The sequence below is a fragment of the Cryptococcus neoformans genome (genome assembly GCF_000091045.1).
Source record: "Cryptococcus neoformans var. neoformans JEC21 chromosome 4 sequence".
Taxonomy (NCBI): Eukaryota; Fungi; Basidiomycota; class Tremellomycetes; order Tremellales; family Cryptococcaceae; genus Cryptococcus; species Cryptococcus deneoformans.
Window position 1 is genome coordinate 482,845 of NC_006686.1, and position 20,575 is coordinate 503,419.

The window sequence follows — 20,575 nt, forward strand, 5'->3', positions numbered from 1 at the left end:
CAACCCTTTTTTTTAACGTGCGTTGCGTCGTAGAAAACTATTATTAATGTTATTATTATGCTCGCTCATCCACCCTATCATCATCCAGCAGCCAACAACCACCGTTAATTACGATATTTGATCCCGTTCGGCAGAATTCCTCGAAATCTCAAAACCTTTTCGTCTTCGTTCGTTAAATTGACCTGTTTGGCGCCTCAACTCTATCTCTACCACCACTGCATCCTATATAACTCTACCATATCGACTGTTACTCAAGAAAGGAACTTGAACAATGCACCTTATGTATACTTTGGATGAGAGGGGAAACCGGTAAGTCTCCTGATCTTGGTCCCCGTAGTAACTGTATTGACTGCGAACTGTAGAGTTTACACTCTCAAAGTAGGTATTGTTTATTGGAGGTGACACGGAAAAGGGAAGATTCTGACGACTCAACAGAAAGTGACTGCTGCTGGCAAGCCCACGAAGTCCGCCCATCCTGGTACGTTTGTTGGTGTTCCGTTGAAATGCGAACGCTGACATTTATGTAGCTCGATTTTCTCCCGATGACAAGTTTTCCAGACACCGAGTCACCATCAAGAAGCGGTAAGCTTTTTTCATTTCGCAAGGGTGAGAGTGATCATTAATGCAATGGTGCACAGATTTGGGATCCTCCCCACCCAGCTTCCTTGCAAGCCCTTATAAATCACTCAAGGAGATATGGGAGCTGTTTAGACAGACGATGCATGTTGTATGATACGTGAATGACTTCAGTAACATAATGGCGGGACTGAAGGTAGAGTGCGACTTGCTGGTTCTGAAATGCACATGATAGCGAACGGCGTTCAATGCAACGTGCCAGTAGCGCAAGTACACATTCAGCAGTCGAATTATAAACACACTAGTGCGACCTGATCTTATGGCCATTTACCGTCTTCGGCCCACAGTCCTTCTGTCCTCCTCCACTTCATCTATCATTCCAAATTACCTTGCACGTCCCAACCCAATTCCTTCTGTCTCTGATGTTCCTTTGCCGCTTCCTGCGGAGTGATCTTTCCCTTTGCAATACTCTCTCTCGGAGGCACCCCGTTCTCGGCGGTGTACTCTCTGCCTGCATCTGACCAAACCTGGAGGAGTCGACGGTGTTGCTCCCGCACCCAGTCATCGAGCTTGCACCAATCTATGCATCCAGTCAGTTCATGAGCCCATTATCTAGGCAGGGATGGAACATACGAAGAGCTACAGTCTTGGTATCCACGTCAAGCTGATTCCAATCACCCATCGTCCAGCCCATATCAATCCGTTTGATAGGATCTGTTATGGGGTCTAGGTGCCGTAACCACTGACCAGTACGGGCATCTTCAATTTTAGTAATATGCGCGTGAGTCATATTGGCTGAACCTATCCATGAGACCTACGCTACGGTGTCACCCTCGTCTATGGGACTGGCGAGGGAGAACAAAAAGAAAAACATACAAGGGGCCAGCTCATGGCGTACGCCAGTCCGCGGAAGTAGTCGCCAAAGTAATGAGAACGGCCGGCCGATGTTCCCCAATACACATTAGTTGCGCAATCGAGGTCTTTAAATGCAGAGATCATGTTGGGCATTACGAGAATGGTCTGTTTTACGTCAGGTCTACCTACCCATGATCAACAAGTTGGCATCTGACTTACATCGTCGTCTGCTTTCCTACAAATAGATGAACTACATCAGTATTGAATTGCACGGATAAATTTAGAAGGCATACATTACAAAGCGAGGCCTTCCCTTGACTCTTCCCTCTCCAGCATATTCATGAGCTACCCACTTGAAATATTCATGAGTCTTTCCAAGATCAATATTGTCTATCATCTGGAGATTCCGGTCAGCGGCTATTATTAGCATAGCATGTGAAGACAGGATGTGACAAGATATGGACAACTTACCGGAAGCATGACCATATCCCCATGCTCTTTCATTTCCTTGCTGACGTCCTTAAGCAATTTCGTCCGCTTGGAACGCTCGGAAATGGAGGACTGTTCGGGGTATGGTGGCGTTCCAAGGATGAATTTTACTGTTACAAGTTCCGGGGGGAAATCGGGGATGATGGTCTCTCGGTACCTGTCAGTTTGCCGATACATGACTATTAGTACTATTTAGTAAACCAAATGAATTAAACGTACAGGTCTCGTCTGCCTTTGTTCTGAGCTGTCGAGAAGATACCCAAAAACACCAGGACGCCTTTACCATCCCCTTCTAGGGGAATATCACACCCAATTTCATGTGGCTGTCTCCCACTGAGAAGAGCATAGTCGGGTTCCTCAAAACTCCTTTGTATATCTCCGTCAACAAGATGGGCATCCTTGCCTTGCGCTATATCCTTGCCCTCTCCTGAGTCGGCTGGCGTATCCGGACTAGGGGATTTGGCAATGTCGGGTGCGTGGGTTGGCGGTGTGGTTGCGGCATTGAGCGCGAGTACCAAAAGGATAATAATGACAAGAGAGAGCGAGTAAAGCGTTGTTTTTAAACGGATCGATGGGCGAACGAGATGGTGGGGGTTTTGGATAAAGTGGAGGAAAGAACGGCGAGAGGGGTATGCCTTGGCTGGAGAGGCCATTGCGAGCGCAGGAACAATAGATCAGATGTAAAGAATGATTTTGCCCTTTGATTCGGCGTAGGAGGGATAAAGCGCGGTAACTTGATATCACTAATACGCGAATTTGGGCAAAGGATAACGAACGAATAGAGTAATTGATCGATCATGCGGCGGTTAAACAACCCAGACAGGCACATCGCAACATCGTCGTTCGGTGTATTATCAGCAGGTCCGCACCAGCAGGAAGCGGCTTCCCCCGCCCCACGTGGTTTTCGCGTGTCGGTTTCCCCTTTCCTGCTCACCACTACAGCCCGACGCGTGCACGCTTTCGTTTGTTCATGGCCCTTTAACGACATCAACAAGTAATTAACACAGACCCAGCACACCGACCATCCCCTACCGCTCTCATTCCGACAAGCAATGCTCCCAATATGACATCCCAAGAAGTGCCCATAGACGCTAAAGTTCAAGTCTCGGCGGGCATAGGCTATGTGCGTTGGACTGGCGCGAATCCTGGATTTGCAGCTGGCAAGTGGGTCGGTGTCGAGCTGTGAGTAAAGCTTGTTAGTGTATGGACCTTTGAGCTCAAGCCGCCAAGGTTCGAAGCAGGAGGTAAAAATGATGGTTCAGTAAAGGGTGAGAGATACTTTGAATGTAAGCCGAATCATGGTGTGTTCGTGAGACCAAGTCAAGTCAGGATATTAGAGGCGCCAATGCCCACAGAAACAGTAGGCACTCGCATGTTAAGCATTACCATGTACTTACATCCTTCAAGCCGCGTCCACAATCAACAAGACCCTCTGCTACGCCTTCGGCACACCGGCTAACATCCGCTTCGTCGGCTCGGGCGGCTTCACCACAAAAACAACCAACCACGCGCTCGACAGCACCACCTACCCCTTCTCAGACATTGCGAGTTGTGTCAGGCTCCTCATCAATAGAAGATGTCGTACCCTCCACAGCCCCAATGACAAGACGAGTTTCGAATTCTTCATCTTCAAGACCATCGCAAGGGATTTTCAAACGACCGCCGTCAGTATTGGATGCGAGAGCTCTGACTATTGCTACGGAAGATATAGAGCATGTGGCCGCACATTCAATAGTCTCCCCCCCTCCAGGAAGGATATCCTCACCCACGCGACGAGTGGTTTCCCCAACACCAAGCATTTCTCAACAAAGTCGAACGCGGTCCATATCATCTGCTTTCGTAGCTCCTCCGGATCCGGCAGCCCTTGAGCAGGCCAGTACGCAACCGCAATCATTGTCGAGACCACCCTCACCTGATGAGGAACATACTTTATCCGCTCAAAAACGAGAGCTAGAGGAACTTCGTATCAAGATTCGAATACTGGAAAGCAAGAAACACGAAGATCAAGAAAAAATTCGAGATTTGGAGACCCGAGTTGGCGAAGCAGACTCTTTGAAAGCAGCTCGTGTGCGCTTGCAAGGCACGTATAACTGCTTAGCTCGTTGATGATAAGACTGAACCTCGCTTTAGCCAAATTCCAAGAAATCCAATCATCTCTCCTCACGGCCCAACGTCAGGCACGCGATCTCCAATCTGAAAATTCCATCCTTGAGACTCGAGCAGCTGAAGCTCTTGATCAACTCGAAATGGCGGCCTTGGACAGGGAAGTGGCTGAGGAGAAAGCTGAGGCTGCTGAAGCGGACATTGTAAAATTGGGCGAAAAGGTGGCGGAACTTGAAATGGAGGTCGCTGTCTTAAAAGAAGAAAACGGTCAGTAATGATCAGCGTTGATTCTAACGATGATCAGCTGCTTATAACATTGCAGCGGAATACGAAAAACCGGTGGGTGGTATAGAGGGAGAGCGAACGAGTCTAGCCTTTGTGCAGCTTGAAAAGCACAATGAGCGCTTGAAGGAGGCTCTTATAAGGTGAGTGATTTTGTTTATCAATGATGCATATCATGAGGTCTGACCTGGAAAAGATTACGCGACGTCTCCGCTGAGGCGGAAAGGGATCATAAGGTCAAAATAACCGAGCTTGAGAAAGTGCTCACCTCCCAGGAGGACCTTATCAGTCAACTCGAATTCGCTGAGGCAAAACTTGCCAACGCTGAATCCCAAGTTGAGGACCTGAAGCAACAGCTTGATGACGCCCTTGGCGCCGAAGACATGCTCGAGCAGCTTACTGATCGCAATCTTCAAATGGGCGAGCGTATTGAGGAGATGCGTCTAACGATAGAAGATCTGGAGGCCATAAAGGACTTGAACGATGAACTTGAGGAGGGTCATGTAGAAGCTGAAAAACAGTTGAATGAGGAGATTGAGGCGTTGACCGCCCAATTACGGCAGGAAAGGGTGAGATCAGGAGAATTGGATGCGCTTGTTCTGGATATGGAGACTACGATCAATCAATTTAGGGACCTTGTCGCAAGCTTGCAAAGGTATGTCTCCTCGGTATCCCCTTGCTCATCGTTTGACACTGGTGCAGCGAACTTGAAACTATCCGTTTACAACAGATTACTCGAGAATCTAATATCACCAGCACATCCAAAGAATCCCAGGCTCTCATGAACCTCAATCTCAAACTTCAGTCAACCGCAGCTAAGGCCCAATCGAAGACCATTGACTTGGATCTCAAGAAGTTGGAAGCATATCAACTTGCCGAGCATCTGCGTATCGTTCAAGCCTATCTACCGGAAGCTTACCATAAAACAGAAGAAGATTCAACTACTATGTTCTTGTTTTTCAATCGTGTTGCCGCCAAGGTGGATCTGTTGATCAACGTCATCTCTCAAATTCACGGTCTTCCAGCAAGTTTGCATGGAGCTTCCTCTGAAGCCCTCGTCGGTATTTGCGAGCTCATAGGTAAACTGCACCACTTCTCGACCCTCAATAGGCGATTCGCAGCTATAATGCGCCGAGGAACAAGTGAGGAGTGGATGGGTTATGGCAAGTTTATTGGTGACGTAGGGGGAGTCGAATCTAGAGTCGATGTATGGCTGAACGGATTGAAGGCCGACGAGTTCAACGAAGGGGATTGCGCGAGGGATCTTGGAAGGTGAGTTTACATTTGACAATAATCAACGAGGTTTGGTGGCTCATGTGTCGATTCAGTTTGATTGCTCAATTCGATCATTTTGCTGAAACCACTTTCAACCATCCGGTCCTCGATACTGGCGAGCAGCAGCTAGGTTTGGCGCATTTATTTGATTGTGACCTCGATAATTTCGCCGCTGCTGTTGGATTTGCCAGACAGGCTATTGCAGCATTGACTTCCGAAGGAGGTTCGTCATATTCATAGCGTGAGAAATAGGCACTGCTGATGGGTAACAAAGATATTGAGGTTGAAGTGGGAGACTCGTCCCTTGAGGAAGGAGTCTATGAACCTGTTCAGAGGATATTAGACCTTGTGAGGAGCGTCAAAATCCCATCTAGGTAAGCCATGCGGTTACATCAAGGAAATGAAAACTGAGGCGTGTCTTCAGCAAAATGGTGTTGCAAGTCAAGGAGATCGTTCAGACTTCTTCGGCCTTTCAACCTGAAATCGAATTGATGCTTCGAGATTTGACCACATCTGTTTCTAATGTTGTAGACCTTGCTGTACAGGTACGCCGTCCCAATTTTGCACGTTGACAAGTCATCTGACCTTGTATCAGCTTGCACAAAGAATCGGTCAGCACGTTTCCACTTTGCGAAATACCAAAGAGCCTCTTCGCTTGTCCGACATAGAATCATTCCTGCAGGATGTCACCGCCCAATCTGCTATCGCCGGTTCAAACGCACATCCGTGGGAATTGATTGCTATGTTTGTCTCAAAACTCGGGGAAGATCTGAATGGAACGTTACCGAAGATTAAAGAAGCTGCAAAGGACGGGAAGATAGTCTCTTGTGAGTTCCCTGAGCAATGAGCCACATTAGTCTGACAAAATCATCAGTGGAATCAACGCCTCCTTGGCTCGGAAGGGTTGCTTCTATTAAAGAAGCCGCTTCACACAATGCTGATGTTGAAAAGCAAGTGGTAAAGCTTACCGAAGAGGTGAAGGATATGCTGAGAGAAATCAAAATAAGGGTAAATTCCGATATCTCGATTTTATAATGAGCTTATGCAATTGCTGATGTACCCTCCAGGATCAAAGTCTGCAAGAGTCTGGAGTCAAAGTGGAAACCTTGGAAAGAAGATTGGAGGCTTCGCGCAAACAGGTGAGTATCCACAATGCCGTCCCTAGAAGGCAAATTGACTGACCATTTATTCAGGCCGATATCATTATCGAGCTGGAGAATGATGTTGCCAAGGCGAGGAAGCAGGAGAAAGTTTACGAAGATGCCATTGAGCAGTTACAAGCTGAGCAGGATGCATTGGAGGTCGAGAATGCCAGGCTTCGAAAGGGGCAAGTGCAAAGCACGGACAGGCAAGGTGAGATCATTTCTGCTTCGTTCCCTTCCCTGCTTTGGCGCTGATGAATTCCCCTAGGAAACGGTGTATCCGCGACACCTGGATTTGGAGGAGAACCAATAATAATAGGTAATGGTGCGGGCCTTGAATCATCCCAGCTGGCCGAACAGGTTGAGAGCCTCAAGAGCGCTGTTCGCTTCTTGCGCTCCGAGAATGCCCTGCTTAAATCTAGGGAGCTCTACAATGACATCCACTCGTTGTCTGCCTTGCGATACCGCTCTGAGCCCCAAATGCCTGAGCTTATCTCCTCCAATGCTCCCACTTCTCCTTCTAGCTCAGAATCATCCCTACCGACCACACCTACCCACTCTCCTATCCGATCTTTACCAATGACGAAGCACATCATTGGGGTGGAATCGCGCATTCTTCTCCATCAAATGGCAAAGTTTCAAGCAAGTACAAAGATTGTAGACATTTCGAACCTAGGAGGGAAAGAAGGCTGGAGAAGTAGAAAGAATGCGCCTGAGTTACAATACAGAGAGTGGAAGAAAAAGGAGAAGAGGTTGGAAAAGAAACTCGAAGGATTAGTTGGGAGATCGAAGGGACTAAGTGGATTGTAATAGATGATGTCGTTGGGCAGCCTGGCCTTACTATCTTTGGTGATGAGGATTGTCCAAATCAAATTATATACGAGAATATTCATCAGCTGAAGTTTGACTGACGCGATGTATTGGACGGTTAGTATTCGGGCAGAAAAAAACAACACAGGACAAAACATTGCCCCATCATCATCATTAAGATCATCTGCTGCTCCCTTCCACCACCTCTTCTTTTCTATCTGCTACATGCTTTTCCTTATCACAAGCTTTACCATGAGCATTCTTATTATATAGAACCTAGCAAGAGTTACCTGCGATAATGTGCGACTGACATGAGGAAACAATAAGAGCTTCTTCTACGTACTACGTACTACTATCACTGCGAGGCGATACCCCCATAACAAGTAGTGCAAGTACAGTGATTACCATTTTCCCGTCGATGTCGTCCTATACTGCTGGCCTATCAGTAAGGCCACAATAATGATAGAAGAGAAGAAGAGAGAGGGAGATTATTGTACTTCTGTACGTACACAGCTGACCACAGTCCTCAGACCGCACACTGCAGTGCATTCAGCCGTCGGCAATAGCAGCTGTAAACAATAGTCACTGCTCTTAGGCCCTTTTCGGCAAGGGCATTCCGTTACGATGTTATATTACCATGGTTATAAATTTGATCCTGTGCGTTATAGTCAAAATCCGGAGCTGATGAAGGGCATCATCATCATAGATCATGGGAGTCCACCGACAAGCCAGGGCCGGGACGCATCACGCAGCGAGGCACCACGCAGGAAGCCAGAAATGATAAATTATCTGATTGATGACAGTACAGGTCGTCACTGGAATACAGGCACACAAGTTAAGGCCCGATCTACGGTACGTATGACGTCAAGGCAGGGTGGAGGTCATGAGATCGCATAACGGTCATGTCTTCATACGTAGATCGATAGAGACGACAAATAATGGGAAGTACCACTGTATGCCACGCTATATAAAGGCCTCCCACAGCTCTTTACCCCCACCCTTACTGCGTTCTCAATACTTTTTGCCCACTCAACACACAACAACAACTACCGTTATGTTCCGTCAGACTTCTATCCGTCTAGCTTCCACAGCTACCCCCGCTCGTGCCGTCCTTGTAAGCTACACTAGTCAATCACGCCGTCGGAGTAGAACTAACTGGGTAGCAAGCGACCCAAGGCTGCCATCAGACCTTCTCAACCCCGATACAATGGCCTCCGATCTGTACGACGTACTTATGCCACTGATGTTCCTCCCCCTTCACAACCTTCGGGAGGCAACGGTGGTAGCAATGGCCCAATGTTCTTGGTCCTCGCAGCCATCGTTGGTCTTGGTGCGGGAGGCTATTATTATTTGAAGCCTGTTCGAGATGTCGCTACTATTACCAACCAGTCAATCAATTCCATGAAAGACAATGCTTCTAGTCTGGTGAGTTCCTCATGTTACCCAGCTAACAAGTAGTAAAAGGTGACCATGGATGTAGAGTGATCTGGCAGGCTACGCCAAGTCTATGCTTCCCCCAGGTGCTTTCGCCCTCTACTCTCACCTTTCCAAGCAGGAAGGTGGCATCAATGGCTTTCTCTCTTCTTTGAAGGATAAAGATTTGAAAGAGGTCCTTGAGGAATTAAAGAAGGCAGGCGGCGACGACATCAAGCGCATTGTGGAGAAGGTGCAAAAGAAGGTCGATGAGGCTAAGGGAAACGTTGAAAAGGTTGACTGGAAAGGCCTCGCTCAGGACTTGAAGGATGAGCTGCCAGAGAGTAGCCAAAGGGTTGTCGACGTACGTTTTCCGTTTTTCTTTCCTGCAGGTCCCACAATTAACAGATAATTTAGATGATGATCGGACGAATACCCGATAAGGCCGAGCTTGAGAACTTGGTTAAGAAAGCGAAGTCTATTGGTGATGACCAGCTTAAACAGTTTGAGGAAGCGGCAAACAAGGTGTGGCAAAAGGTCGAGCAAGCCAAGAAGGATGGGAAGGGTCAAGCCGACGCTTTGCTCACTGGTCTCAAAGAAGGTTTGTCTTATTCTTAACGCCCCTCATGAGTATCATGTTTTACAACTTCGCACTCCATAGCTGCCCCTGCCGACGTCGACTCTCTTATAAAACAACTTAAGGATGTTGCAAAGAAGGCCGGCTTGCCTGCCGACACTACTGAGGCTTGGTTGAAGAGCAAAGTTGAGGATGGCAAGGTGGATGCGGATGGATTGGTAAGCTCCTTCAGTTAATGATTGCCCTCCTGAATGGAAGACTAACAGAAATGTGCAGGCCAAGCAGGTTGAGGGCAAACTCAAGACTGCGGCCAAGTTCATTCCCGGTGAACCCAAGGACCTTGTCCAACAGATTGAACAAGTCAGCCCTTCCTTGGCTAAGCTCGTTTCCCAAGCCCTTCAACAGGCAGGTGTGTCTGATGAGAAGGGCAACAAAAAAGTGTAACCACCATATGCAATAGCACTTTTTTACTGGCAATCCATTATGTATCCCGTAACAATGTACCATCAACCGGTAGACAACGAACAACCATTTGTCCTTTCCCTTTCAAACAACGGATTAAAAATAATGGGCTTCTGACCTAGCTGTTGGATTGCCATGTAATAAGTTTCATGAAGGCCCGAATACTGACATGATGCTTACTAATGAGCTAATGACGGCTGTTATACAAAGGTGAGGTGCCCCGTTCCAGTCGTTTGTATGAGACTATCAAAGGAAGTCGGCAACTACTGTATAGCAAGAGCTTTGATATAAAGGATTATAGCCAACAACCTTTTTCTTCGGCTGAAGTAGGTAGCAGAATTCCTCCCCTTGAGGATAGCATCCTATGATCTGTGAAATATCTTCATTGATTGACAAGCAACTGTGATCTCATCTCACGCATTCTCCCCTCGTTACTCTCACATATCCCATAGGCATAGGACTGTATAATCATGACCACCACTTCTCACACATCATCTTCCATAGCCGATCAAGCCATTGATCTCATTCCGCAGCTTTCGGCGGCTACTGGCAAGGACTTTGGCACCACTTTAGCTCAATTCAGCCAATATGCATTTGAGCTCTCAACTGCTTCAGAAGCTGAGAAAATCTATGCGACTTCTGTCTTGAAGGAAGCATGGTCACAGTTGAATCTGGACAAGGTAACAGACCACCAAGTGCCCGAAATTGTAAAAGTCTGGGCCCGAAGGAAACCTCAAGAGGGAGAGGTAATCCGAGCTCAGGTAAAAAGCGCGATTAGCAAGGCCAAAGAAACCCTGGAATCATTCAAAGGGTCTTCAATCAGTGATGGACGGCTGAGGGATGGCTTAAGCGATCTAGTCAACAAGTTTTGTTTCGATGCTTTGAGCGATTGCAACAACACTGCCACGGCTACAAACTATGTAAGCCATTTCTTCTTCTTCTTGTATTAACAGACATTCGAGCCTCCCGTTAATATGGATATGGCCTTAAAAGGGCGGGAGCAACTCATGCTATACAAGCTCCTGCGGTCAAGGGTCGTGGGGCAGCAGCTTCAGCACGCAGTCGGGCACTTCCCGACACACCCCGACAAGCCTGAGAATCAGTTTGTGTAGTAGCAAAGAGCTTTCCTGGCTTGAGGAGTCAGCAGTTTCCGAGGGACATCCTTCATTGTTACTTTCGCTCTCTTCAACATCTGTAGTTGCTTATTAGTTTTGCCGCAAAGACCATTGCTTTTTTTGACTTCATATTTGAGTGAACAATTATTATCTATGTCATCTGTTATCTACTTCATGTTTACATTCGTAAAGACTCCAATCCTTTCAGCCTTCGGGACACTTCCTCCCTGAGAATCTTGGACTTTTGCTGTACTAATGCCTCCTCGATTTCATCGCCTTGTCCGGCTGCCGCGAGCACCCTGTCGAAAAGGTTATACGGAATATAAACAGCGCCAGATTTTTCTTTGGGCAAAAGCTCCGGAGGTGTGGCCTGCGATATTAGGGTGTCAGCGAGCCTTTTGCGGAGATTATGTAGGCCCTATTACCTGTCGTAGGTTCTCTATAGACCAATCCAATGCTTCAGAGACCCATCCCCATCTGAGTGCTCTTCCTATCCACCCTTCAGGGCTTCTTTCCATCTCCCACTGCACCAGCCAAGCAGGCATGTTCCACCCCTGTCTTTTGTCCTTGTTCAGCTCGAACAGGGTATCGGCCACAGCTTCCCTGTATCTCCAGTTGGTTTTAAGGGAGTCGTGTCGTTGAAGCGCAACTCGGAGATAATGCAAAGCTAAAGTCGCAGGAGGGCCCTGTAGACGGGAAGTGATGGGAGACGTCTGGAGAAAAGCAGCGGCGGAAATGTCACTATTGATGTGTCAACAAAAGCTCATGGTCTAGAATGCTGATCAGCTACCTACCCAGCATGTTCTTGTAATCTGGAAAGCTCCACACATCGCGTGGCGAGGCTCTGGAAGAGATCGGTCATGTCCACTTTCAATGAAGACGCTGCAGACTGGGCGATATCGTACATCCCTCGTTGAACGAAAAGGCCAACAATTTCCTGTGGAGATACCGCAACACCTACATCTACCTCAGTATGACTAAGTCGACAGAAGCAAAACAGTACTAACCGTGGTCATATATGTCCGGGATATGGCTTGATATTCTCAGTTGTGACAAAACAACAGTGTATTCCATTTCGATATCCTCTAACGTTATTATATCGACGGGGGATTTGCCCTTTGTAAACTCTTCTTCGGGTATATAAGATGACATTTTCCGTCTCTTGAGGCCCTATGTTCAGATGAGTACATGGTGCACTATGTGAAGGCAAATGATTTACCTTAAGAGACTTAGTGGGCGCGCCAGGAACAGAAAACCAGGCATTGCGCTTTTCAACTAGCGATAAAGCATTGATGGCGGCAAGGTAGCTCCGCGCTTGCATGGCAGAAAGCTCAAAGGTTGGATACTTTGAACCGCTTCCTTCAGCAAAACGGCGTCCCTGGAGATACATGACTTCGCCAGCTATCAAAGTGGATCAGTTGCTATGATTCACAGTCTTTTGCTTAACTCACCACTTTTGTAGTCTCCTCTTGTGACATGCCATGAGTACAGCACTTTGTAATAGTTGGGCCTTCGAAGAGGATCTGAATTTCTCGCCTTGAAACGCAAAAGTTCTTCGACATCCGTTTGGAAACCAATGAAACCTAAAGAGTTCAGTCGACCGACTTCGTTCTTTTCGCACATTTCAGAAATGAGATGACCAAGGAAGTCCCGTTTCCTATCAATAGCAATCAGTACAAGGCCTTTCGCTCTCAGAGATGATCACCAACATGTCCATAAAGGGCAAACTTGTAAGTACAGCGTATGCCTCCTCGTACAAACTCAATTCCAAGTTTGCCATGAACACCTTAGTCCACAGATCCCTGGATGGAGGAGCATTTGTGGGGGCGGTATCGATCGCCAGCTGACCAAAGCTCGCAGCAGCTCTGGATATGCCGTGGGCTTTGAAGGCGTCACAAACTTCGCTATAGTACGAACTGAGGCTGTTGGGTCCAGAGGCAGATGGTAAGATTGAGGTCAAAGACCCATCTTTACACCCAGCAGCAGCTTTCTGTAAGTATTCCATGGCACCTTCCAGTACGCCAGCCTCGAGGTACGCTCTTCCTTTGAGGTAAGCGATACCGGAAGACAGAGGGTACAAGTCAGAATATGCGCCCGCCAGAAGAGGGTGACCGTCGATGAAAATCTTGTTACCGAGTACAACGTCCGGGGACTGCGCGGCAATATCAACTTGATTACTTGATAGAAGGTGAATCTGATCCAAAACGTTCATAGCGGCTTGAAGCAAAACACTGATAGACATATCCGAGCCAGGAACTTCTGGCGCAAGTGATCGCGCGGTAAGGCAATGTAGAAGGGAGTACTCTGTCGTGAACCTATCGGTGTCTTGCTCATTATCTTCCATTTCTTTAATCTTCAAACCCCCTGACACGTCTATTAGACCATCATCGCCCAGCTTTCTCTTTGATCTGCTCGCCTTCTGGACCTTGGCGGCCTGTTTCCTCTCTCCTGCTTCTTCTCCAGTTTGCCCAGCAACCCATTTCAGGACCCTGTAACGATGATAAGCCACCATTACACGAGCCAAAATTTCAATGAGCTCTTCCGATTTTTCGCTGTCATCCAATGGGTCAAAACTATCGGCCAGGTAGAAAAGAGATGTGAAAAGGATATTTTGAGCAAGGCCGTAACGGGATTCAATAATTTGGGATAGAGTAGATGAGAGAAGAGCATTGCCAAGACCGGAAAAGCTAGAGGAAGGCCCGCTGTTTGCCTCTGAACTGTAGAGGGCGAATGAAGTGTCTTCTAGGATTTCAACACATTGGACAAGACCCCGATTGACGGATGATGTCTCAGAGAGGATGCGACGGATATTCATTCTCTCTTCTTCCGTCAGAACAGGGTCCAGGAAATCATCCCAGAATGAACCGGCGACCAGTTCAGGCGGGCCCTGCAGACCGGCGGAAAGCGTGTCATTGATGTTACGAATTAGGACATCCAATAACGATCCCGTTGAAGGCACATCGCTGTCGTCGCTTTGAGCTTCTCGGGACTTCAACAAGCCCGCGATATACTCCCCCGACATAGTGACGCTCAACACCGCAATCCGAGCATCGGACCATCCTAATGATGGGTAAACACGGCACAAGGCACCTTCCGGCAAGTTGAGAAACTCGTTCGCCTCGATCTCAGATTTTCCAAGGCGGCCAACGACGCCAGCAGCCTCTTCAGGGACGGGGACAGAAACACCTTCGCGGGTCAACACAAAGAGACTTTGACCGATGGTAGAGGTGGACACTGGCCATCGCGATTGTCTGTCAAGATCTCGAACACTAGCCCATATACCAAGCCATTCAAGTTTGAGCTGTTTGCGATAGACATCAACGACGGGAGCACCCGTATCGGGGTTGACTTCAATCTCAAGTTGGCTGCCGACAGTGGCGCCAAAGCGTTTCGAGAGAGATGAGATGGGACCCGAAACTTGAGCTCGGTTACTCTTTCGACTAAGTTGATAAGTGTAGTCTTCCAAAGCAGTTTGGAGGGTCAAGGTCGAGAATCGGCCAGGGTGGAAAAGATGTTGGATAAACGTCGCAGGGATATCACCATTGTCTTCGGGCTCGGCGGGATTGGGAGGGGTTGGTGGAAGAAGGTTGTCAAAATAGGCCGCATCGAATCGCTCAACATTATAAGGAGCTACAACAACCTGCCAGTCGCTGAGAAGGGGTGAATTGTTCGCCTCAATGTAAGTAGTGAATTGGAAAACGTCATCTATTGTGACAACCTCACAAACGGGGGAGCCATCTCTATCCCATACAGCCCATAGTCTCCATCCGCTGTCTACGCCGTGAAGCTTAACAGGGGCCAGAATCTCTAAACCTCGTAATTCTGAGCCGGCAGATGCTGGTGAGCATGGTTTTTCCCCGGCAAAGGATAGATCGCTGACTCCGTAGCTATTTGTTGAAGCGCGGAACACCACAAATGAACCAGCGGAGGACGCGCTGTGTTGAGTAGAGAAGAACGTGACAACGAGGTGTGAGTAGCGTGAGGAAGCAAAAGGGTGCTGGACAACTCTAATCATGCTGACTGAACCATCTTCGCTGTTGAAAGCTGCATTATCCGATCCTCGCAGGGTGACCGCTTGTGACGAAGATCGAACGTCAACAGTCCTTAGACATGCCCCTGTCTCCGCATTCCATGCCCTTAGCTTCCGATCGCGAGAGAGGGTGTAGATGATTTTGACGTGACCTTCCTTCACGAATTCCGAGAAGGAGACAATTTGTTCAGCAGAGTTGGCGGAGCGAGAAAATAGTGAAGGGAGTCGAAATTTTGAAGATGCTCGATAATGCGTGGCTTCCCAGTGTCCAGAATCTAATAAGATTTGTCAGCCGGGGTTTGGGTCCATAGGTCAAACTCTGAAAACGCACCTGGAGAGTAGTTCCCTGATCTTGTCACTATGACGATACCACCGTCGCCTCCCCCTAATACAACGGTATCTCCGTTGAGGACTGTCGTTGCACCAACACCTCCACATGCACCAATCAAATGTTCCGGCACTTCCCAATCTTCCAACCATTCTTCGCCCTGGGTCGTGAAAATGAACCTGTCATCAGTCCCTTGCCTGAAGGTTCCTAACGGGAAGTTCAACCGATAAATGACATTTGCTTGGGAAATGACTATGATGAAAAGACGGTCCTCTTCGTTGGAAAGCCGTATGAGTCCAGGTGAAAGAGCTCTCAAAGGCTCTGGAAAGAAAATTCTGACAATCTCTGACCCGGTCTCGATATTTTGACGCTGTTTGGCGATTGTAGGTCCAAACGGTCGAAGTTCGAGAACGTAGCCATTGAAGATATTCCTGGCAAGGATATTGTTCGCCGTATCATGCACGACGGAGACGGCATGGTCAGGATGCAAGGGTTCCTCGTATGCCTCGTCTGGGATTGGGATGGGCTCGTCGACAGGGACGCGGAGCTCTGGGATAGATGCTGGGATCGATGGCGGAGCGGGGAGATGCACGTGGACAAGATGGTGGGGGATGTAGGTGGCCATTGGGGCTGAATGTAAGCTGTGGTGTGCGATTTCCCTCGCTCCCGGTGAGATGTGCAGTGTATGGTGAGCTGGTGTTGTCGAGAAAGGAGTTGTGTACGTAAAAAGAGCGTCTGCGGGAGAAACACAGACATTTTGCGACGGCATCAAAGGCTTATTAGAAAGTTTTGTAGTAAAGACGCAGCGTGCTGTGACATCACCATATTTTGTAATGCAGTTGTAGTCGGATGGTTTTGCCTCGTTTTGAACGTTGCTTGTTTTCTTCAGTTGATTTATGGGACATATCTGCGTGCTCGCCTATTCTTCATCTCGTTCGCCCGCAAAACAACATCCTCTAGCCGACTTGTCCAGCCAGCCATGGACCCCCGCCGTCGTCACAACCAGCGCCCGCCACCGCCGTCGTCCTCACTGCCTCCCAACCCGGCTACCTACAATGCTCCCCCGAACTCATATGGAGGATCATATCCTGATACACGGCAGTACCAGGGCCATAACGGCGCGCATAGTACCCCACAGGGATACAGAAGTGCTCCTCCCCCACAACCGCCATACGGTGCCTTTTCTGGCGAACAAAGAGCCTTTCCACCCAGCAACATGCCAAACTATCCTCCCAGTGGCCCGCCAGACCCCCGCATGAGACCTTCTCAAGATCCCAGATCTAGATTATCGGGCCCTCAAGGGAGTTACAATACTCCAACCCCACCTTCCGGGCACACCCCTCCCTCTTTACCCAATTATGGCACCCCGCCTATCTCTGCGCCCACAATACCTTTACCGTCGCAACAGAGCCACCAACAATTTTATACGCCTCCGAGCGGCCCTACACCTTCACTTCCTGGTGCCATGCCTGCAGGCGTTATTTCGGAACCAGCAAATGGATTTGTGGACAAGGATGTGCCACAAGGTAGAAGAAGACCGTTATTTTGTGTGGTTTGTGCGAGCAATAACGTGAGCATTGTTTTTCTCGTTTGTCCTCCCTGACCAACAATCACAGAATCGATCCATGGAAGCGCACTATGTCCTGAAGTGAGTAATTATGCCCATTGATCTCTACGATGCGCAGTTATTTATATATCGCAGCAAAAACTCCTTCCGAGTCGTCTCCGCCGGAACAGGCTCTGCTGTCCGTTTGCCGGGTCCGGCCATCGACAAGCCCAACGTCTATCGCTTTGGTACCCCGTACGATGACATCTACAGAGACCTCGAGTCTCAGGACCCTCAGTTATACACTCGTAATGGTATCCTGCCCATGTTGGATAGGAACAGAAAAGTCAAAAAAGCGCCTGAAAAGTGGCAGGAGCTGAAGAGTGTATTGGCGGATGTTGTCATTACATGTGAAGAAAGGTGTTACGACGCTGTTTGCGATGGTATGGCTGTAATAAAAGTTTTAGCACAACATTACTGACTACGCTTTAGATCTCCTGACAAGAAGTGGAGAGTATAACCGCCCAATCCACATCATCAACATTGAAATCAAAGATAACCCCGAAGAAGCTCATATTGCCGGCCAATCCATACTGGAGCTCGCCAGAGCCGTAGGTTTGCTATCTCTCCATATCAGTGGAAGTCTGAGTCTGATTTTGCTGCAGATTGAAGCTTCAGACGACCTTGATTCTGATATTGATGCTATCCTCAACGCTCACGGTGACAAGCACCCTCACACGCTTTTGCATACCGTAGGATTCTATTAGATATAATACTATTAAAGGAATGCAAAAGGGTTAGGATGCATATAAGGGATGAATACTTATATACTAACACACTATTGCACCGTCGTAACCTGAACCATGAATAACCGGAAGATTAGTCGTGTTGAGCGACATTATAATATCAATGGGAGGAGGAAGCAGCCTGGAAAGCTGAAGATGTGAGGGGAGAAGGGGAATTAAATGGCGAGCGCATGAGTCTCAATACTTTCATTAGGCGTCTTATTTTCCTTCTCGTCCCTGCTACCGTCGCCGACCTCGACGTCGGAAGCAGTGTCTTTAAGACCCATCCTGTGAAGAACATTAGCTATTGACCCCACCATGGCGCACAAATTACCCACTTGGAGGTATCAAACCCGTTCGCCTCAAGGTATTCCCTGAACGCAATGTCTTCATCATGCATAGCATCAGGTTGGATGTTGGGAATGAAGATCAAGGTGATCAAGGCTGAGACGAGTGCCAAAGCAGAACCAAGATAGAAAACACCAGTGTCTTCAGCGTATTGTCCATGTTTACCAAAACTCGCTTGGATCTGGGGGAAGGTGTAAGTACCGATGAAAGCGCCAACTTTGCCCTGTGGAGTCGTTCAGTATTACCGCTCTCACCTATGAAAGAGCACAGTATGACACTTACGACAGCAGCAGCGATACCATACAATTGTCCTCGAGCGGCTGTAGGTCCAATAGCCTTGCTCGCAAGGAGACCAAGATTGTCTTTGAAAATAAAAATAATGTCAGCATTTACACCCTCATGCTGTTCAGCATTTGACTTACTACCAGGGCCAACTTCCTGTTACAAGGAAAAGCCCAAGTCAGCGTTGTTTCCTTTTTTCTGGCAGTCTGCATCTGCTCAAGACTTACACCGAAAGACAAGAAGAATCCGTAGAGGATAGCAAAACCAGCAATGCGATGAGGCTGGGTGAGCCTGTATGGACACGTCAGACACATCAGCAGGCAACACATCATCAAGGAAAGTGCTACTTACAAGTTGTAGCAACCAGAAAGAACAAAACCGAAGATGGCCTGCATGCACAGACCGAAGATCATACAGTACTTGGGACCGAGATAGTCGACGATGAAAGCACCAAAGAGGGTACCGGGCTGCAGCAGTTGTCAGCACGCTTGAACCATAGCATGGCTTGGGAGGCACAAACAAGATAGAAGAAGTTGATCAGACAACCCCAACCGATAGAAGTATAAAGAGTACCGTTGGGGTCAGCAGCATCAGTAATTGGTGTGGCATAGAGACCGAAGGCTGAACTATCATCAGTAGCTATCAACTGCGGTATTAAATGTCCACACATACGGTAAGTGATCCAGTCATAAAGGAACCAAGTGATCGAGACCGCGGCAAGCTTGACCCAATAACGTTTGAGGATGAGCCAGTATCTAAAGGAAGTTAGTATATTCGTAAAGAATTGCAATTACCCGGCATGAATGACTCACGGGATCCTCGTGTGCTTCATAGAGTACTTTTCATACGACTCGGGTTCCTTCATTTTCAGCCGGAAATAAAATAAGAAAAGAGGAGGTACGCAACCCAAACCCAAAGTCATTCGCCAGACGGCGTTGAGATGGTTCATCCCAAAGATCCACAGCAGGACGAGGCAGACAAAGTAGGAGATCACGAAAGCCGCGTCGATCATGCTATTGGTGGCTATATTCACATTGTTCATTTGATCAGTCTGTCCCATAATCATTGTCAGGTATAAAGACTCACCAAGGACGAAAAGTCGCTGCTGGCTGGCCTTAGGGATGTCAGGATCCTCGGTGTTTTCGGCCGCTGCGACAGAGCCAGTGGGGTATTCACCACCTAATAGCACCCGATTCGTCAAAACTGTTCGAGATTCATAAAACAATGTATTGACTTACCGATACCAATTCCGACCAAAAATCGATAGGCACTGCGACACCAAACGAAGATTGGATCAGTGCGATCACAAGCAAAGGACGATTGACTTACATGAGAGCATTGATAGTTCCTTGGGCACCACCAACGCCCTTGGACGCCGCCTGCAAAGCTGAGAACACGAACACAATGCCAGTACAGAGAAGCATACCAAACTGGTCCAGTGCATTTAGCTCGATATGTCTCGGTCTACCGGCCGTAATAGCCGCAAGATGTTTCCATTGCTTACCTTTCGCCCGACCTTGTCACTAATCCAGCCGAAACTCAATTGACCAACAATAATACCGGCAAATGCAATGGCAGGAAGCAATCGTGAGTTAACAGGCCTGCTCTCAAATAAGTCAGGATAGACATAAGTTTTGATGATCGTAGTAGCCGGGCCAATGGAGGCATTGGCGTAACTTTTTGGGTATGTAAGTATAATTGTGGCTTCCCCATGAAGAACAACATACCCGTCAGAGAAAAGAGAGGCGCCCTAATGGATGTGAATTTAACATCAGTAACAATACGACCCCCAGGCGTGCGCGCACTGATGAACCTTATACTTACAGCGGCAAAGATACTAGAAATGAAACAGCAATGGTCAGCTAATATCGATCGCATGATTGCTTTTTTTTGGCTCACGCTCCCTTCTTGCTCAGGCCGAGTTTCTTCTCGATGAAGTTGCTGTCATGGGGCTCGTCCCCAGTTTTCGGCTCCAAATCCACATTTTTCTTGACCCAGGGTAGTCTCATCGCTACAACAATTATCTCTTGATCGATCCTTATCAACAAACGTCCTATTGGCTCCTTTGGGTCACAACTCACCAAGTGAAGCTCACCAACTGTATGCAAGGCAATATACTGTTCACACTTATGGCTTGTAGTGATGCTGGAGAAAAAA

At 48.0% G+C, this 20,575-nt stretch overlaps 8 protein-coding genes across 8 annotated transcripts; 5 read left to right on the top strand and 3 right to left on the bottom strand.

Annotated features, from left to right (window-relative positions):
* Positions 1-155: 155 nt before the first annotated feature.
* On the top strand, positions 156-821 carry CND01790 (hypothetical protein). The gene is made up of 5 exons (XM_570256.2): positions 156-309; positions 363-378; positions 436-478; positions 528-582; positions 639-821. Exons 1-5 carry the CDS (start codon positions 272-274, stop codon positions 679-681), a joined length of 195 nt encoding a protein of 64 aa, XP_570256.1. The 5' UTR covers positions 156-271; the 3' UTR covers positions 682-821.
* Positions 704-2,731, bottom strand: CND01800 (expressed protein). Its single transcript, XM_570254.2, has 7 exons — positions 2,140-2,731; positions 1,903-2,077; positions 1,725-1,828; positions 1,651-1,666; positions 1,453-1,596; positions 1,210-1,390; positions 704-1,156 (listed from the first exon to the last, which is right to left on the bottom strand). Exons 1-7 carry the CDS (start codon positions 2,571-2,573, stop codon positions 951-953), a joined length of 1,260 nt encoding a protein of 419 aa, XP_570254.1. The 5' UTR covers positions 2,574-2,731; the 3' UTR covers positions 704-950.
* Positions 2,732-2,931: 200 nt separating this feature from the next.
* CND01810 (Dynactin, putative) lies at positions 2,932-7,673 on the top strand. Its single transcript, XM_024656981.1, has 15 exons — positions 2,932-3,102; positions 3,151-3,280; positions 3,328-4,000; positions 4,051-4,290; positions 4,346-4,448; positions 4,502-4,960; positions 5,008-5,577; positions 5,634-5,803; positions 5,855-5,954; positions 6,005-6,125; positions 6,176-6,407; positions 6,455-6,588; positions 6,648-6,719; positions 6,774-6,933; positions 6,991-7,673. The coding sequence occupies exons 1-15, from the start codon at positions 2,984-2,986 to the stop codon at positions 7,530-7,532; spliced, it is 3,825 nt and encodes a 1,274-aa protein (XP_024512671.1). The 5' UTR covers positions 2,932-2,983; the 3' UTR covers positions 7,533-7,673.
* A 578-nt stretch (positions 7,674-8,251) lies between these two features.
* On the top strand, positions 8,252-10,025 carry CND01820 (hypothetical protein). Its single transcript, XM_570250.2, has 6 exons — positions 8,252-8,646; positions 8,700-8,957; positions 9,013-9,309; positions 9,363-9,546; positions 9,607-9,740; positions 9,799-10,025. The coding sequence occupies exons 1-6, from the start codon at positions 8,416-8,418 to the stop codon at positions 9,964-9,966; spliced, it is 1,272 nt and encodes a 423-aa protein (XP_570250.1). The 5' UTR covers positions 8,252-8,415; the 3' UTR covers positions 9,967-10,025.
* A 259-nt stretch (positions 10,026-10,284) lies between these two features.
* CND01830 (hypothetical protein) lies at positions 10,285-11,250 on the top strand. Its single transcript, XM_024656982.1, has one exon. It carries the CDS (start codon positions 10,455-10,457, stop codon positions 10,932-10,934), a length of 480 nt encoding a protein of 159 aa, XP_024512669.1. The 5' UTR covers positions 10,285-10,454; the 3' UTR covers positions 10,935-11,250.
* On the bottom strand, positions 11,231-16,154 carry CND01840 (conserved hypothetical protein). Its single transcript, XM_570246.2, has 8 exons — positions 15,461-16,154; positions 12,809-15,404; positions 12,551-12,756; positions 12,319-12,500; positions 12,107-12,269; positions 11,894-12,056; positions 11,525-11,840; positions 11,231-11,469 (listed from the first exon to the last, which is right to left on the bottom strand). Exons 1-8 carry the CDS (start codon positions 16,080-16,082, stop codon positions 11,278-11,280), a joined length of 4,440 nt encoding a protein of 1,479 aa, XP_570246.1. The 5' UTR covers positions 16,083-16,154; the 3' UTR covers positions 11,231-11,277.
* A 209-nt stretch (positions 16,155-16,363) lies between these two features.
* On the top strand, positions 16,364-17,819 carry CND01850 (phosphoprotein phosphatase, putative). Its single transcript, XM_024656983.1, has 5 exons — positions 16,364-17,027; positions 17,074-17,105; positions 17,160-17,446; positions 17,496-17,614; positions 17,669-17,819. The coding sequence occupies exons 1-5, from the start codon at positions 16,437-16,439 to the stop codon at positions 17,768-17,770; spliced, it is 1,131 nt and encodes a 376-aa protein (XP_024512667.1). The 5' UTR covers positions 16,364-16,436; the 3' UTR covers positions 17,771-17,819.
* CND01860 (phospholipid transporter, putative) lies at positions 17,734-20,567 on the bottom strand. Its single transcript, XM_570242.2, has 17 exons — positions 20,500-20,567; positions 20,318-20,444; positions 20,243-20,255; positions 20,146-20,168; positions 19,923-20,094; positions 19,748-19,848; positions 19,657-19,688; positions 19,505-19,597; positions 19,231-19,441; positions 19,091-19,173; positions 18,939-19,039; positions 18,770-18,885; positions 18,646-18,709; positions 18,559-18,574; positions 18,419-18,498; positions 18,127-18,359; positions 17,734-18,076 (listed from the first exon to the last, which is right to left on the bottom strand). Exons 2-17 carry the CDS (start codon positions 20,425-20,427, stop codon positions 17,965-17,967), a joined length of 1,560 nt encoding a protein of 519 aa, XP_570242.1. The 5' UTR covers positions 20,428-20,444; positions 20,500-20,567; the 3' UTR covers positions 17,734-17,964.
* Positions 20,568-20,575: the final 8 nt, after the last annotated feature.

Coding starts and splice junctions, on each gene's coding strand:
- CND01790 (XM_570256.2), top strand. CDS start 272: ATGCACCTTATGTATACTTTGGATGAGAGGGGAAACCG. Junction 479..527: donor CACGAAGTCCGCCCATCCTG/GTACGTTTGTTG, acceptor ACATTTATGTAG/CTCGATTTTCTCCCGATGAC. Junction 583..638: donor CGAGTCACCATCAAGAAGCG/GTAAGCTTTTTT, acceptor AATGGTGCACAG/ATTTGGGATCCTCCCCACCC.
- CND01800 (XM_570254.2), bottom strand. CDS start 2,573: ATGGCCTCTCCAGCCAAGGCATACCCCTCTCGCCGTTCTTTCCTCCAC. Junction 2,078..2,139: donor AACAAAGGCAGACGAGACCT/GTACGTTTAATT, acceptor GCAAACTGACAG/GTACCGAGAGACCATCATCC. Junction 1,157..1,209: donor TACCAAGACTGTAGCTCTTC/GTATGTTCCATC, acceptor CTGGATGCATAG/ATTGGTGCAAGCTCGATGAC.
- CND01810 (XM_024656981.1), top strand. CDS start 2,984: ATGACATCCCAAGAAGTGCCCATAGACGCTAAAGTTCAAGTCTCGGCG. Junction 4,961..5,007: donor CTTGTCGCAAGCTTGCAAAG/GTATGTCTCCTC, acceptor ACACTGGTGCAG/CGAACTTGAAACTATCCGTT. Junction 5,578..5,633: donor TGCGCGAGGGATCTTGGAAG/GTGAGTTTACAT, acceptor GTGTCGATTCAG/TTTGATTGCTCAATTCGATC.
- CND01820 (XM_570250.2), top strand. CDS start 8,416: ATGAGATCGCATAACGGTCATGTCTTCATACGTAGATCGATAGAGACG. Junction 9,310..9,362: donor GTAGCCAAAGGGTTGTCGAC/GTACGTTTTCCG, acceptor CAGATAATTTAG/ATGATGATCGGACGAATACC. Junction 9,547..9,606: donor GCTCACTGGTCTCAAAGAAG/GTTTGTCTTATT, acceptor CGCACTCCATAG/CTGCCCCTGCCGACGTCGAC.
- CND01830 (XM_024656982.1), top strand. CDS start 10,455: ATGACCACCACTTCTCACACATCATCTTCCATAGCCGATCAAGCCATT.
- CND01840 (XM_570246.2), bottom strand. CDS start 16,082: ATGGCCACCTACATCCCCCACCATCTTGTCCACGTGCATCTCCCCGCT. Junction 12,270..12,318: donor CGCCCACTAAGTCTCTTAAG/GTAAATCATTTG, acceptor ATCTGAACATAG/GGCCTCAAGAGACGGAAAAT. Junction 11,470..11,524: donor CTATAGAGAACCTACGACAG/GTAATAGGGCCT, acceptor CTAATATCGCAG/GCCACACCTCCGGAGCTTTT.
- CND01850 (XM_024656983.1), top strand. CDS start 16,437: ATGGACCCCCGCCGTCGTCACAACCAGCGCCCGCCACCGCCGTCGTCC. Junction 17,106..17,159: donor GAAGCGCACTATGTCCTGAA/GTGAGTAATTAT, acceptor TATATATCGCAG/CAAAAACTCCTTCCGAGTCG. Junction 17,447..17,495: donor TTACGACGCTGTTTGCGATG/GTATGGCTGTAA, acceptor ACTACGCTTTAG/ATCTCCTGACAAGAAGTGGA.
- CND01860 (XM_570242.2), bottom strand. CDS start 20,427: ATGAGACTACCCTGGGTCAAGAAAAATGTGGATTTGGAGCCGAAAACT. Junction 20,095..20,145: donor GCCTCTCTTTTCTCTGACGG/GTATGTTGTTCT, acceptor ATACCCAAAAAG/TTACGCCAATGCCTCCATTG. Junction 18,360..18,418: donor ATGGTATCGCTGCTGCTGTC/GTAAGTGTCATA, acceptor ACGACTCCACAG/GGCAAAGTTGGCGCTTTCAT.